Here is a 12,994-nt window from a genome sequence, read left to right as displayed (position 1 = left end):
TGGCTTGCCAGACGATGTCAAAAAGACGTAGAACTGCAATCACTTCCTGGTCTCGGCTGCTTACTCGTCTGCGCATGCGTCACCGGAAGGTGACGTCAGCCACCTCAAATTATTGCTTAGAAATCCCACAGATGGCAAAACTAAAGCGGGGAGGTAGCTGATAGCACAGGGTGGGCCCTTATCATAAGTAGTGCAGGATAAGTATACAAATATAAAAATATTTAGATTTTACTAAATTTTTAACTAATCCTGCACTACTTACTTCCTGCACTTTATCCGACAGGCTGGAAGGTAGGCGTGTCATCTGAGGATACCAAACTGCGTAATAGCAGCCAGCTCAATCCGTAATCCGTGCTCGAGGCGTTGATGATAGCGCCTATAACAGAAGGCGAATTAGCGAGGGGCGATCAAGTAGCGGTAATTCGCAAATAAGACTGCGTCTTAAATGAAAAAGAACCCACTAATTTTAAAGCTGGTGAAGCTTAAGGAATGCAGCAAAAGCATGGACTTGAAAAACAAGGATAACTCCTTAACTGACATACCTAGTTGTTTGTGAAGAAAAACAACTCATTCCCCACATGGTGGTCCGTGGAAGGAAACACAAGGCAGGAGGTCACTTTCTTGAGGGGAATGGCGAGTTGCTGAGCAACCACCAATGGTCGAAGCTGTGGACATCATTAGCGTCCTTGACAGCCATGTCGCGCCAAGTAATGACTGGCAAACACTGTGTCCGACCGCCAAAACAACCTTGCATAATGGATGACACAGTGCAATTACTGTGAAGTGCCATAGTCGAAGCAAGTGCTTTCGAATCTACGTGGGGATGAGAAGGGCGTAGGAGAGGTCCAGCCCAGCCGCTTTATATGCCTGAAGAATGGTTGTTCTTAACCATAAGGCAATAGTGTTTTGCTGACATCTGACTGCGGCGCCGGGACAGTGGAAGAAATAAGCGTTTCCTTGTACCACGAGCGCCTTTGGTGCGATCAATGTAAGTTTTTGAGCGCCGCGAATCGGTTTATAACAGTAATTCCGCATCGTCTTCAGAGCCAACAATAGATGATAATGGCGGGATGGAAAACTGGCGATCAGGTTGTCCTGGTAGTTGGTTTTAGCGATGAAATCCCAACACATACCTAAGTGCACAGAACCATGGCGGCGGCGTTCAAACTTGATCCTAGTCACGTCAAGGGCGTGAACCTCACTCACTCTAGCGCGGTCGCTAATGACAACAGAAATGCCGTCTTCCTGGATAAATCAGCGAGGAAGCGTTATCAAAGAGGTTCATACGGTGCACCCGCGGAGATGGTCTAAAACAGTGTTGAGATTCCATGCCGGTGACCGAAACTTCAACTTCTGGTCTTCAAGTCGGAATGAAGCGAAGCATGGCCTGTAATTCTGGGATTTTGGAAATCCTTCTGTCAGTGGGAATCGCTAAAACAGAGCTAATTGCCGCCAAATCGTGGCAATGGTGCCTCCCTTCAGGACGCCTGGGCGTTAGGAGATAAAGTAAGAAATCTGCTATGAACTGAGGAGACACAGTCAGCGGATCCTGCTTCTTGGTAACACAAAAGCGTTCAAGCGACTGCCACTTGTCGTCATACAAATGTCTAGTAGAAGTTCTGTCGCGCCGTCGCAATGGCTTTGGCTGCTCTAGCGAAAAACCCTTAGCACTCAGTGCTTTCTGCAAATGGTCCATGCGTGCAGATTGAATCGGTCTGGAGCGGATGCGGAAGATGGCTGTGAGGGTGCACTAGAGCGTTCCTCCCGCGTGGGTAGAGGGAAGGATCTCCTACCACTAGACTTTGTAGAGCGGGAAACCAGTTCCTGGCTGGCCACCAAAGCGCGACCAAAATTAGTCGTAAGCAAGTTGTCTCCTTGACTTTTGCGAGAACTTTGGGTAATAGAACTGGTGGCGGGAAGCATGCAGCGTGAAGTCCCTCCCATGATAGGCTGAGAGCATCCACCGCCCAAGCCGCTGGATCTGGGACTGGGGACACATACACTGGCAGTTGATGGTTTTGGCTGGTGGCAAACAGATCTATGTTTGGATAACCCAGTTAAGTGACTTAAAAGAGTGAAGGCCTCCTTGTGTAGCATCCACTCCGTGGGAGCAACTCTGTCGGGTCTCGAGAAGCGTCTGCTAGTATATTGCGGCACCCGGAATATGCCGCACTCTCAACAGAATGTGGAGATCGTCGACCAGTTGAAAAGAGCGAAATGTCTGATCGAGGAGAAACTGTGAGTGTGTCGACCCTTGCCTTCGTATGTACCATACGACCGTGGTGTTGTCTGTAGCCACTAGAAGACAAGTTCCTCGTAGTCGATGTGCCCAATGATGAATAGCGAGGATCACGGCCTCCAACTCCAGACTGTTTATATGCCAGTTGATGTGTTGACCCGACCACAGGCGGAGGCTGTCTGGTCGTGTAAGTGGCGCCCCAACCCTGCAGGGGCGTCCACGAACAGTTGGCAATCGGAGGCTGCTCTGTCAAAAGACTCCTCTAAGGCGTTCAATGGGCGAGTCCACCAAAGAAGATAGCGATGTAACTGAGGTGGAAGGCAAAACCGTTGATGAGCGTCTGCCCGGCGAATGTATGGTTGAAGAAACGCTGCAGAGGGCCGAAGTTGAAGCGCCCTCTGCTGGTAAGATCCTGCGCCCGGCGTCAACAATCCCAGAAGTGACTGCCACTCTCTGAGGGACAGAGGTTGGGAGAGAGTGCGTGGAATCAGAGACTGAATCTTGTCCCACCTGTCCAGGGAATCTGAACTAGGTTCTTGTCCGTCTGGAAATGGCCTCCGATGAGCGTCAGAGTGTGAGTCGGGACAAGCTCCGATTTGTCCAAGTTGACCAGCCACCCTAGTTGGCGCAACAGGAAAGGGTGAAATCCGTTGTTGTATAAGAAGTAGGCGGTCTAACAGGTGCATAAGGCAATGCGTCCAGGTGCGGGTCGAAATTGATGCCCCTCAAATGTAGATACCGGAAATAGGAGTTGTGATGCGTGTGAACAACCGCGGGGCCGTTGAAATTCCAAATGGGAGGACAGCCCATTGGAAATGTTGATTGTTGAAAATAAAGCGCAGGTACTTCCTGTAAGCTGGGGCGTGATGGAACATGGAGGTATGCATCCTGTAGGTCCAGGCTGATGAGAAAGTCGTTGGCGCATACCATAGATTTGAGGTATTCGAGGGGCGTCATTCGGAAGTGCGGAGGGCGTTCCAGGAAAGTCTCGTTGAAATAGGACAGATTGTGAATCATCCTCATTTTAGCGGACCCTTTCTTCGGCACTAAGAATATTGGAGAATAAAACCCTGGTGTTATGATGGGATACGGGAGGAGTTCGATGGCTCTTTTCTCCAACAAAATCGCTATGTTCTCCGCTAGAAGGTTGTGTTGAACCTGAGAGTGATTGTGCGGGCGGGAACATTGTCAGAGGTGGATCGGAGAGGAGGAGCGAAACCCCTGCCTCAATATATCGGTGACGTATGGATCCTCTAGGATGGACCAATTTTCCCAAAAGATCCCTATTCTCCCACCTACGGTGTAGGATAAACTGGGACGACTGGAGGTGGGAGTGTCCAGTCGTGCGTGTCCCTCACTTCACTTGCCCCTCGCCCGTGCGCCTGGGGGGAGCAGCGGCGTTGATATCCACCCTGTCTGATCTAGGCTTGGCACCACGTCCCTGCCACGCGAGGCGGCGCTGAGTTTCTGTACGCCCGAACAGGCGGTCGCCGAGGCTGGTAGGTGTTGGATGGCGTGGAGGCAGGGCGTTGTCCCTTTTGAAGCGCTTTCAAGGCAGTCTCCCCTTTGGCAAAATCCACACACCTGCCGATAAACATCATGAATGGCATCGTTAAACAGTGGCGGCGATGACCAGGGTTGGTGGAATAATTTCCGCTGAAATTCGAATCCCATGAAGAAAGGAGAGGAAGCCTTGCCGGCGAATTGCATACTTGGCGTTGGCAAGCGCCGACCTAAGGTGTTCCGCGCGAGGTCAGTGATCACTTTACCCTGCCATAGCATCATAGTTGTAAGATGATCCAGTCGATCCGGTTTATTTCCTTAAGATCCTGAGTGATGGCATCAGTCGCTGGACGCCAATGCCGATATAGAGGCGAACATACGCTTAAGCTCTAAGTCCAAAGCCGCGACCCTTGTATCCTGAACTTTATAGGAGGACACAGAGGAAGAACCTGTCACGCGTTTCATTTCCTCATCCACCTTAGTCACTGTCTGGGCAAAGTCCAAGCCATGAATAGGATAGTCATCACGACGTACTCTAGAAGGCTTTAATAGTTGGGTTGAGAGACATTCCAGCGAAATCTTCATCAAGGGTAGAGAGAATCTCTCTGACCGCCTCATGTGCTGGTAACATTAAGGAAGGCGAGTCCCAAATAGTAAGTGACTTTGCAACATCAGGGCCTGGTGAAGGGACTGAGGCTATTAAACGATCAACAATCCAGTCAAACCGCATTGATCAAAGCCAAGGTGATTAGAGCCCGTGTCTTCCTCATAGTCTGGGGGCAAAGTCCCTCTCAGAGGACGGGTGAGCGAAGCGGCAAAGGGAACGGCTACTGCAGGCGACGGCTTAGCAGAAGGCGCGCTTACTACGAGGTCTCGACCTATGTTAAGCCTGCGAAGCGATGGGCCTTAGCGGGAGGCGTTAAGCGTAGGCACAGGAGCGAACAAAGTTGACAAGATAGGCACCGATGCTGGAGGGGCAGAAGCGCCCGAAAATCGTCGGAGGTGGCAAAGGTGGCAAAGCTGGAGGCCGTAGAGGAAAGGAAGCGCCGATGTAGCTGGTGGCATAAGCGGCATAGGCTGATGTACCGGCTTGACCTGATAGTAAAGTCAAGAGAGTGCTGGCGTGGATACATCAAACTGCTGGTGGCCGTATGGCGTTTGCATCATAGGCGCCTGAGGCATTGGAAAACCCGTATGTGGTTGATATACGCATAAGGCGTCTGCCCCAGGAACACTGGCTGGGGTGTCTGATCTGGCGCAAACTGCTGGCCCATCGGTCGTTGTGGAGATGACATCGGCAACAGCGGAGGAGGTGAGGAGTGCCTTAAGCGCCCGAAGCGCCAGAGCGCCCGCCGATCAAGCGCCGACGAAGCTGGAAGCTGGAAGCCAAACGCTGTAACACCGGCGACATAAGCGGCGAAGACATAATCTGAATGCTGGTGACGAGGCATTCGTTGACACAGTTGACGCCGCAACACTTGGCGTAGGCGTGGTGGTCGTCAAGACCGGTGTCGAAGTAGTAGACATACTCTTCCGTCTCTGTTGTCCCAGAAGCTTCTTAACAACCTGTAGATATAAGCGGAGAAACTCTTGGGTGATAGCACAAGCGCAGCTGGCACATTTATGGCCAGAGGTACATTGAGTAGTACATTTCAAACATCGGGGATGAGGGTCTTTCTGAGACTTCCCACCCGACAATGTATACAACTGGCTGTACATAGATCTGCAATGAAGCAGAAAACCCAGTAAAGCATTACATACAAAGTAATGAATATAACAGCAAAGTTGAGAACAAAAGTCTCAAAATAACTGAAAGTTTAAGAGACCATAATACAGGCACAATAAATATACCACTATTATATGGTATAGTATATAAGCCTGAACCAAATGAAACACAACGGATTATCAAATGCTGCCACGGCAAAGTGTTTTAATGGCGAAGTGAAAGTGTGATGGCGGGGACCGTGTATAAGCGAGCGACATCACTACACAGAACTACTGAATGACAAAAAGAAAGTGAAAGATAATACCTACACTTCTCGTAGAGGTACAAAACAAAATACACACAAAGTCAGTCTTTATTAATGCTTCACAAAATATAATCCCGTGGGATACAAGTTGAGCTGGCAAACAACACGTCTAACGAGGCGTGCGAAAAGCAATAATCTGAGGTGGCTGACGTCACCTTCCGGTGACGCATGCGCAGACGAGTAAGCAGCCGAGACCAGGAAGTGATTGCAGTTCTACGTCTTTTTGACATCGTCTGGCAAGCCACGCTTTTCGAGCCGTAAGCAATAAGTGCAGGAAGTAAGTAAGTAGTGCAGGATTAGTTAAAAATTTCCTTCAGCCATATCTGACTAAGTCTGTCCATAATCCAATGATTTTGCTTGAGAAAAATCTTATAAGGAAATTTTCATTAACTTCTGACAGTCTTTAATAGCTATGATATTACAACCAAATAAAAAGACATTTGAATGACAAACAGTATGCCCTAGAATATGAAAATTGCAATCTGTAGTTATTGTAGCGATTTAATCCTCTTTCCACGGTCACTGTGCAACCCAAACATAAACACTTCTTTGTCGTTTTACTCACGAAGACCCAGGTTAAATTCCCCATGATCCTACAGCACTAACTACAGTGACTACAGCACTAACTACAGTTACAGTACTTACTCTTGATTTGACTTGTGGATGGTTTTGATGATTTGCTGGTGGCTGATGATGTTGCAGAGGATGCTGGTTTGAACCTGCTTGGTGCTGGCAGTCTGTACATGGCATCCCTGAGACCCTTCCGCTTGTTCAGTAATTCCTTTTGCTTCTGGTGCTATGAGTGAGAGAGTTTGGTTTAATGATGGTTTGCATGATACTTTAGTGATAACAAAACATGTTCTGTAACAGAATGAGTGAGTCTGGTTGGTCACTGATTTGAACGGCATTGCTGTTATATCACACTGTGGGTGAAAATCTTTAAATGATGCAGGTTTTAGATATTTTCCACTTTGCTAAAACCCATTATTACAGGCATGGTGTTGACAAACCTACAGACATAATCGAGGTCAATTCCCAACTTTCTTGCACCTCAGGAAAACCAACTGTGCACACCAAATTGCAGCAAAGCCACTTGTGCAGTGTGTCATTACAGAAGCTCATATTAAAGAGTGCAGCAGCTTTTCCCTACGACATCACTTTAAACTACACTGGCAAACCTATTGTCGGTCTCATTAAGTCAAACTATCTTGGTGCAAGATGTAGTTCTAGTGACTATGTTGACTCACAATAAGCAATAACCATCAAGTTGAATGAGTCAGGCCCATTGTGTGGCTATGGTCTGGTTGTGATAATAGGAGTTGCTTGTGAGAGGATGCTTCTGAGGCTAGGGGTTGTTTCTGATGCTTGGAGTCGGTTGTAAGGCTAGGGGCTGGTTGAGAGGCTAGTGACTGGTTGTGAGGCTGGGGACTGGTTGTGAGGCTGGGGACTGATTGTGAGGCTGGGGACTGATTGTGAGGCTGGGGACTGGTTGTGAGGCTGGGGACTGGTTGTGAGGCTGGGGACTGGTTGTGAGGCTGGGGACTGATTGTGAGGCTGGGGACTGATTGTGAGGCTGTGGACTGATTGTGAGGCTGTGGACTGGTTATGAGGCTAGGGACTGGTTGAGAGGCTGGGGACTGGTTGTGAGGCTGGGGACTGGTTGTGAGGCTAGGGACTGGTTGTGAGGCTGGGGACTGGTTGTGAGGCTGGGGACTGGTTGTGAGGCTGGGGACTCATTGTGAGGCTGGGGACTGGTTGTGATGCTAGCGACTGATTGTGAGCCTAGGGACTGGTTGTGAGGCTGGGGACTGGTTGTGAGGCTGGGGACTGGTTGTGAGGCTGGGGACTGGTTGTGAGGCTAGGGGACTGGTTGTGAGGCTGGGGACTGGTTGTGATGCTAGGGACTGGTTGTGAAGCTGGGGACTGGTTGTGAGGCTAGGGACTGGTTGTGAGGTTGGGGACTGGTTGTGATGCTAGGGACTGGTTGTGAGGCTAGGGACTGGTTGTGAGGCTGGGGAGGGACTGGTTGTGAGGCTAGGGACTGGTTGTGAGGCTAGGGACTGGTTGTGAGGCTGGGGACTGGTTGTGAGGCTGGGGACTGGTTGTGAGGCTGGGGACTGGTTGTGAGGTTGGGGACTGGTTGTGATGCTAGGGACTGGTTGTGAGGCTAGGGACTGGTTGTGAGGCTAGGGACTGGTTGTGAGCCTAGGGACTGGTTGTGAGGCTGGGGACTGGTTGTGAGGCTGGGGACTGGTTGTGAGGCTGGGGACTGGTTGTGAGGCTGGGGACTGGCTGTGAACCTAGCAAAAGGTTGTTTTGGATGTTTGGAGCTGCTTTGGAGCAATGTAATTTGATGTTTCGAATAGACATTATATAATACTACTTACTGCCAGTTCCATCTCCTGCAGATAACACTGTCTGTCCAGTCCATTCACAAACACACCAAATGTGTGCTGCATGAACTCAGCATACCCAGGAGGAGGCTCATCACTGGGGGAAGAAATGTAAGAATGTCTTCAATAAGTGAGTGAATAGAGAATTTCCCTGTCGGCACCTGCCATATGACAGAGACAACACAGGTGCAGGGCTGACTTACTGACTGAGTATGGTTTTACGCCGCTTTTAGCAATATTCCAGCAATATTACGGCGGGGGACACCAGAAATGGGCTTCACACATTGTACCCATGTTATGATTCGAACCCGGGCCTTCGGCATGACGAGCGAACGCTTTAACCACTAGGCTACCCCACCGCCCCACAGGTGCAGGGATTTATGTAGGATCCTGGACTAGGTTTTCCTGGCAGGGTTCCTCATTCTCACAATTTTTACATTGTATTTTATAGTTGCATTCAACATGATGCCAAAAAGTCAAATTATTGGATTGAATATAGGGAAGTATTTTCTTGTTCATTAGTAACAGTAACATCGACATACAAGATACCTTGACCAAGCCACCAAGTTTGGCTTAACTAAATCATTAATTGGGAATTGTATTATAAATCTGTTTTTTTCTAACACTTGCAACAAATTTGGGGCTGAATATTTCGTGTGATCTGATCCAAATAACGCCATGCTGAGGAAGAAGGACTATCTTTTGAATGATGAAGCTAAGGATCAAACAGATGCTCTGCTTTAAGACAAGGCACCATATCCATTTTACAATGGGGCTACATAGAATAAAAGCAACATACTCAGCTTGAGAGCCAGTGATGATCCTCTGGTACCCTACATCTTTCACTGCTCGGTACATCTGACTGTTCAGCCAGGACTGAGCCTCAACAATCAGCTTCTGTCTCTCTTCCTTCAACATGTTAGGTGGTTCCTGGAATAAGAAACATCAACATTGTTGCAAGCTAGCTCCGTACCTGAATCCTGCGTTCTCCTTTGACCATTTGTTGTTTCACATCAAACTTTACTCTGTTTCAGCAATATCAATATTGAACAAGAGTCATCAGAAGATGACATATCCCCCCGGGCCCCACATCTTTGAAAGAACAAATCATCTGACAGTTACTTCAAGTCCAGCTTGATTTTAGACTAAGTGCAAATCGTTTCATGGAAATCATGAAAAAAATAAATGACAAAAATCTGCAAATAGCAAAAGGCACCACTTCAAGATCTGCCTCACATATCTGCCAAGTTTTATTGAAAGATATTAAGAAGTTTTTGAGTTGTGCTCCAGAAAAGAAACCTACCCCTCACTTTGGGGACTAAGTCTGAATCATTTCCATGGAAACCGAGAAAAATAAAAATGACAAAAATCTGCAAATAGCAAAAGGCACCACTTAAGGTTCTGTTTGATATATCTACCAAGTTTTGTTGAAAAATATTGAATGGTTCTTGAGTTATGCTCGAAACGAAGCCCACCCCTCACTTTTTCCGAATTGTTTCCATGGAAACCGGGAAAAATAAATATGGCCCAAATTTGCAAATAGCAAAAGGCGCCACTTAAGGTTCTGTTTGATATAGCTACCAAGTTTTGTTGAAAAATATTGAACGGTTCTTGAGTTATGCTCCGGAAACGAAGCCCACTGCTCACTTTTGGGACTAAGTCCGAATTGTTTCCATGGAAACCGGGAAATATAAATATGCCCCAAATCTGCAAATAGCAAAAGGCGCCACTTAAGGTTCTGTTTGATATAGCTACCAAGTCTTGTTGAAAAATATCGAGCGGTTTCTGAGTTATGCTCCGGAAACGAAGCCCACCCCTTTTTAAGACTAAGTCCAAAACGTTTCCATGGAAACCGAGAAAAATAAAAATGACAATAATCTGTAAATAGCAAAAGGCACCACCTTAGGTTATGTTTGACATATCTACCAAATTTTGTTGAAAAATATCGAACGGTCTTTGAGTTATGCTCCGGAATCAAAATGATTACGGACGGACAAGGCGACGACTATATCCCACCGCATTACATGCCGGTGGGATAAAAAGGAAATACTGGGTTGATATGAACATTAACAACACTTGAATATGATGACATTATAATCTTTCTGCCCAAGCAGCCAACCAATTTCACCTACTTACAATTAACATAGTTAAGCTTGGGTTAATAGCTGATTCTATTCTTATGTTTGTTTCTTTGATGTTTAACTTCATATTCAGCAATGCCTCCTTGAAAACCCTTCAGGTGTTCAAGTGTGTAAGTATATACTGAATGACACCACACTGTTACAGATATCTAATTATTTCACTTTAACCCTGAAAATCCTTGCTTCCAAAGGTACAGGTAATTACCAGCAGCTGTGGATCTCTTTTGACTTTACTGAGGTATGAGTCCACGAACTGCTGACCCAGCACATCTAGCAGCGCTTCCCGTCTCTCTGCATGGATGAACTGTTTCTCTACCCGCTGTGCCAGCACTTCCGCCACCTTACTTTCAATCTGAAATATGACACACAATTCTTGTGATCTTCAGCTCTCCAAATTAACATATGTGACTAAATATGTTGAGGAAGGAAAATGAACCTATCTTTGTGGACTACCACTTACATAGAGTAGATGGAAGTGTAATGGTGTGGGTGGGTATCTCCCACACTGATACTAGCATTACAAATCTGGTCAAGTCAACTGGACAACAAAACGCTATCGTGGTGAAATCCTACATCCACACAATGTTCGTATTACGAACATGATGAGCCATATCAATGTCCTTTTTCAAAACCATTCAGAAAACAGCATTCCTATGGAACTACAATGTACAGGTTTACTCCGGACCTTTAAATCATCAGACTGAATCCGTAGAACATCTATGAGATGGGTTGGAACACAGTTTATGAAAGTGTCATCCTGAACAACTGACTCAGCTATCACATACACAACTGACCTTGTATCTGGTCATGTGTTGCTGTTTTTTGAGAGTATATGAATCTTCAGTTTTTGTATAGTTTGATTAGAGCATGTTCAAACTGATACAAGTATGTAATTTTCTGACTAAAATTGATATTTTATACTTATCCTGACTCATGCTCATTATGCTTGTCTCCTTCCTCTTGCGAATGATAGTGGAACACTTGAAATCCCTTGAATTTCCCTTTAAAAATGCGGACGTAAAATCACTCACCCAAGTGTAGCGTCCCTTTCCTCCCTTTGGCGCCCAAATGGTCACATGATTGGCCATATTTGTCACTCTCTCCGTATGTAAGCCCGACACCCGGATTTACAGGGAAATCCAGAGTGCCATAAGAGGGGAGGTTGGGAGGGCTAACCTCATGAGTCAGGATAAGTATAAAATATCAATTTTAGTCAGAAAATTACATATTTTTCCTTATCCTGACTCATGCTAATTATGCTTGCTGAATCTGTCGGAAACGGTGGTGGGTCAAACCACGTTCTGGATTCACTGGTTGTAGATTTACGTCCTGTATTACCCCCCTTCGGAACTTATGATGGCACAGCTGAAGATTCTTTCAACTTCTCTGATGAGTCTGGGGGGACCACAACTTGTCAGATTTCTCCGAAACTCCTCCTGACATTTTCGTGTGGATTTTAGATAAACTAATATTCCATTAGTTATCTATTACAACTCCATCTCTTGATGCGCGCATCAAGTGGAGATGCGACCCTTCTTCATGTACGAGTATGTCCTATACAAGTACAGGGTCTATCACTCATGCTAGTCTGTCCTAGAGGTGTGCATGGACTTATAGCCATTGCTCTCCAGAGCGTTGGTTTTCACAGGTCACGTGATAAAAGGGGTGAGATTTACTCAGCGCCTTTGTGGAACCGTTAGTTGTTGTGCTACAACAAGTGGCCCAAACTGGTGAATGCCTGAGACGTCTTCAGTGGCAATGTCTCTGAGGTAGTGGTTGGCAAACACCGTGTTCAATCTCCAAAAGCAGCCCTCCATTATAGTTGTTATCGAGCAGTTTCCATACAGAGCAAGTGTTGACGCCAGGGCTCTGACTTTGTGTGGATTGGAGGCTGATGGAGCTCAAGTCCTGCTGCTTTATAGGCTTCACTGTCCTAGAGACTTCCGTGGGCGTCTCAGTGGATAAGGGGATGAATAGGCGCTTGACTTTTCGTCTCCTTGTTTTTGGTTCTTTGTAAGTAGACTACTTTAAGTGCTCTGACTGGGCATAAGGAAAGATCCTGCGTATCCTGTGGCCCAAGGACTGTAGATAGTGCTGGGATGTGGAACTGTCTGTCAGGCTGACCAGGCAGTTGGTTCTTGACGATAAAATCCCATCTCAGTCCCTGATGTACGATGTCACGATGTCTTGATTCAAATCGTGTTCGTTCAAAGTCCAGAGCATGTATTTCTGACATCCTTGCAGCTGTTGCTAGGGCAATCAGGAACAGCGTTTTCTGAGTTCGTAGTTCAAAGGATGTCCATTCTAGAGGTTCGTAGGCATCACTGGTGAGATGTTGTAAAACTACGTTGAGATCCCAGGCAGGAGCCTTAAATTTCTTTTGTTGGTCTTCCAACTTGAACGAGCGTAGTGGTGCCAGAATCTCTGGTACTTTGGTCTGCTTGATACCCATTTTCATGGTGATAACTGTACTGAGGGCAGCTAAGTACACTGAAAGTGTTGAACCTTTTAAGTGTCTCGTCTGTCATAGATGACATAAGTATTCCGCCACTTGAGGATGTGTTGCTTTCACCACTGTAAAGCCTTTCCTCTTTGCATATTGTTCAAATCTCTGCCACTTGTCGTCGTACAAGTTGTGAGTTGATCTGCGTAGAGCTAGTGTTACTGCTTTTGTTGCTCTGGCGGAGT

General features: G+C 46.7%; 1 protein-coding gene across 1 annotated transcript in view; it reads right to left on the bottom strand.

The window, feature by feature from the left end:
* The window catches only part of LOC124276591, a 57,739-nt gene that overhangs the window by 40,605 nt on the left and 4,140 nt on the right, over positions 1–12,994 (bottom strand). The window contains 4 exon segments of the mRNA XM_046712238.1: positions 6,418–6,568; positions 8,160–8,262; positions 8,965–9,095; positions 10,512–10,658. Coding sequence (XP_046568194.1) covers positions 6,418–6,568; positions 8,160–8,262; positions 8,965–9,095; positions 10,512–10,658 — 532 coding nt within the window.

The sequence above is a fragment of the Haliotis rubra genome, unplaced genomic scaffold (assembly GCF_003918875.1).
Source record: "Haliotis rubra isolate DU_JTF1 unplaced genomic scaffold, ASM391887v1 Scf210, whole genome shotgun sequence".
Classification (NCBI taxonomy): domain Eukaryota; kingdom Metazoa; phylum Mollusca; class Gastropoda; order Lepetellida; family Haliotidae; genus Haliotis; species Haliotis rubra.
The sequence above is the reverse complement of the archived record's forward strand: the minus strand, read 5'-3'. Positions and strand labels throughout refer to the sequence as shown.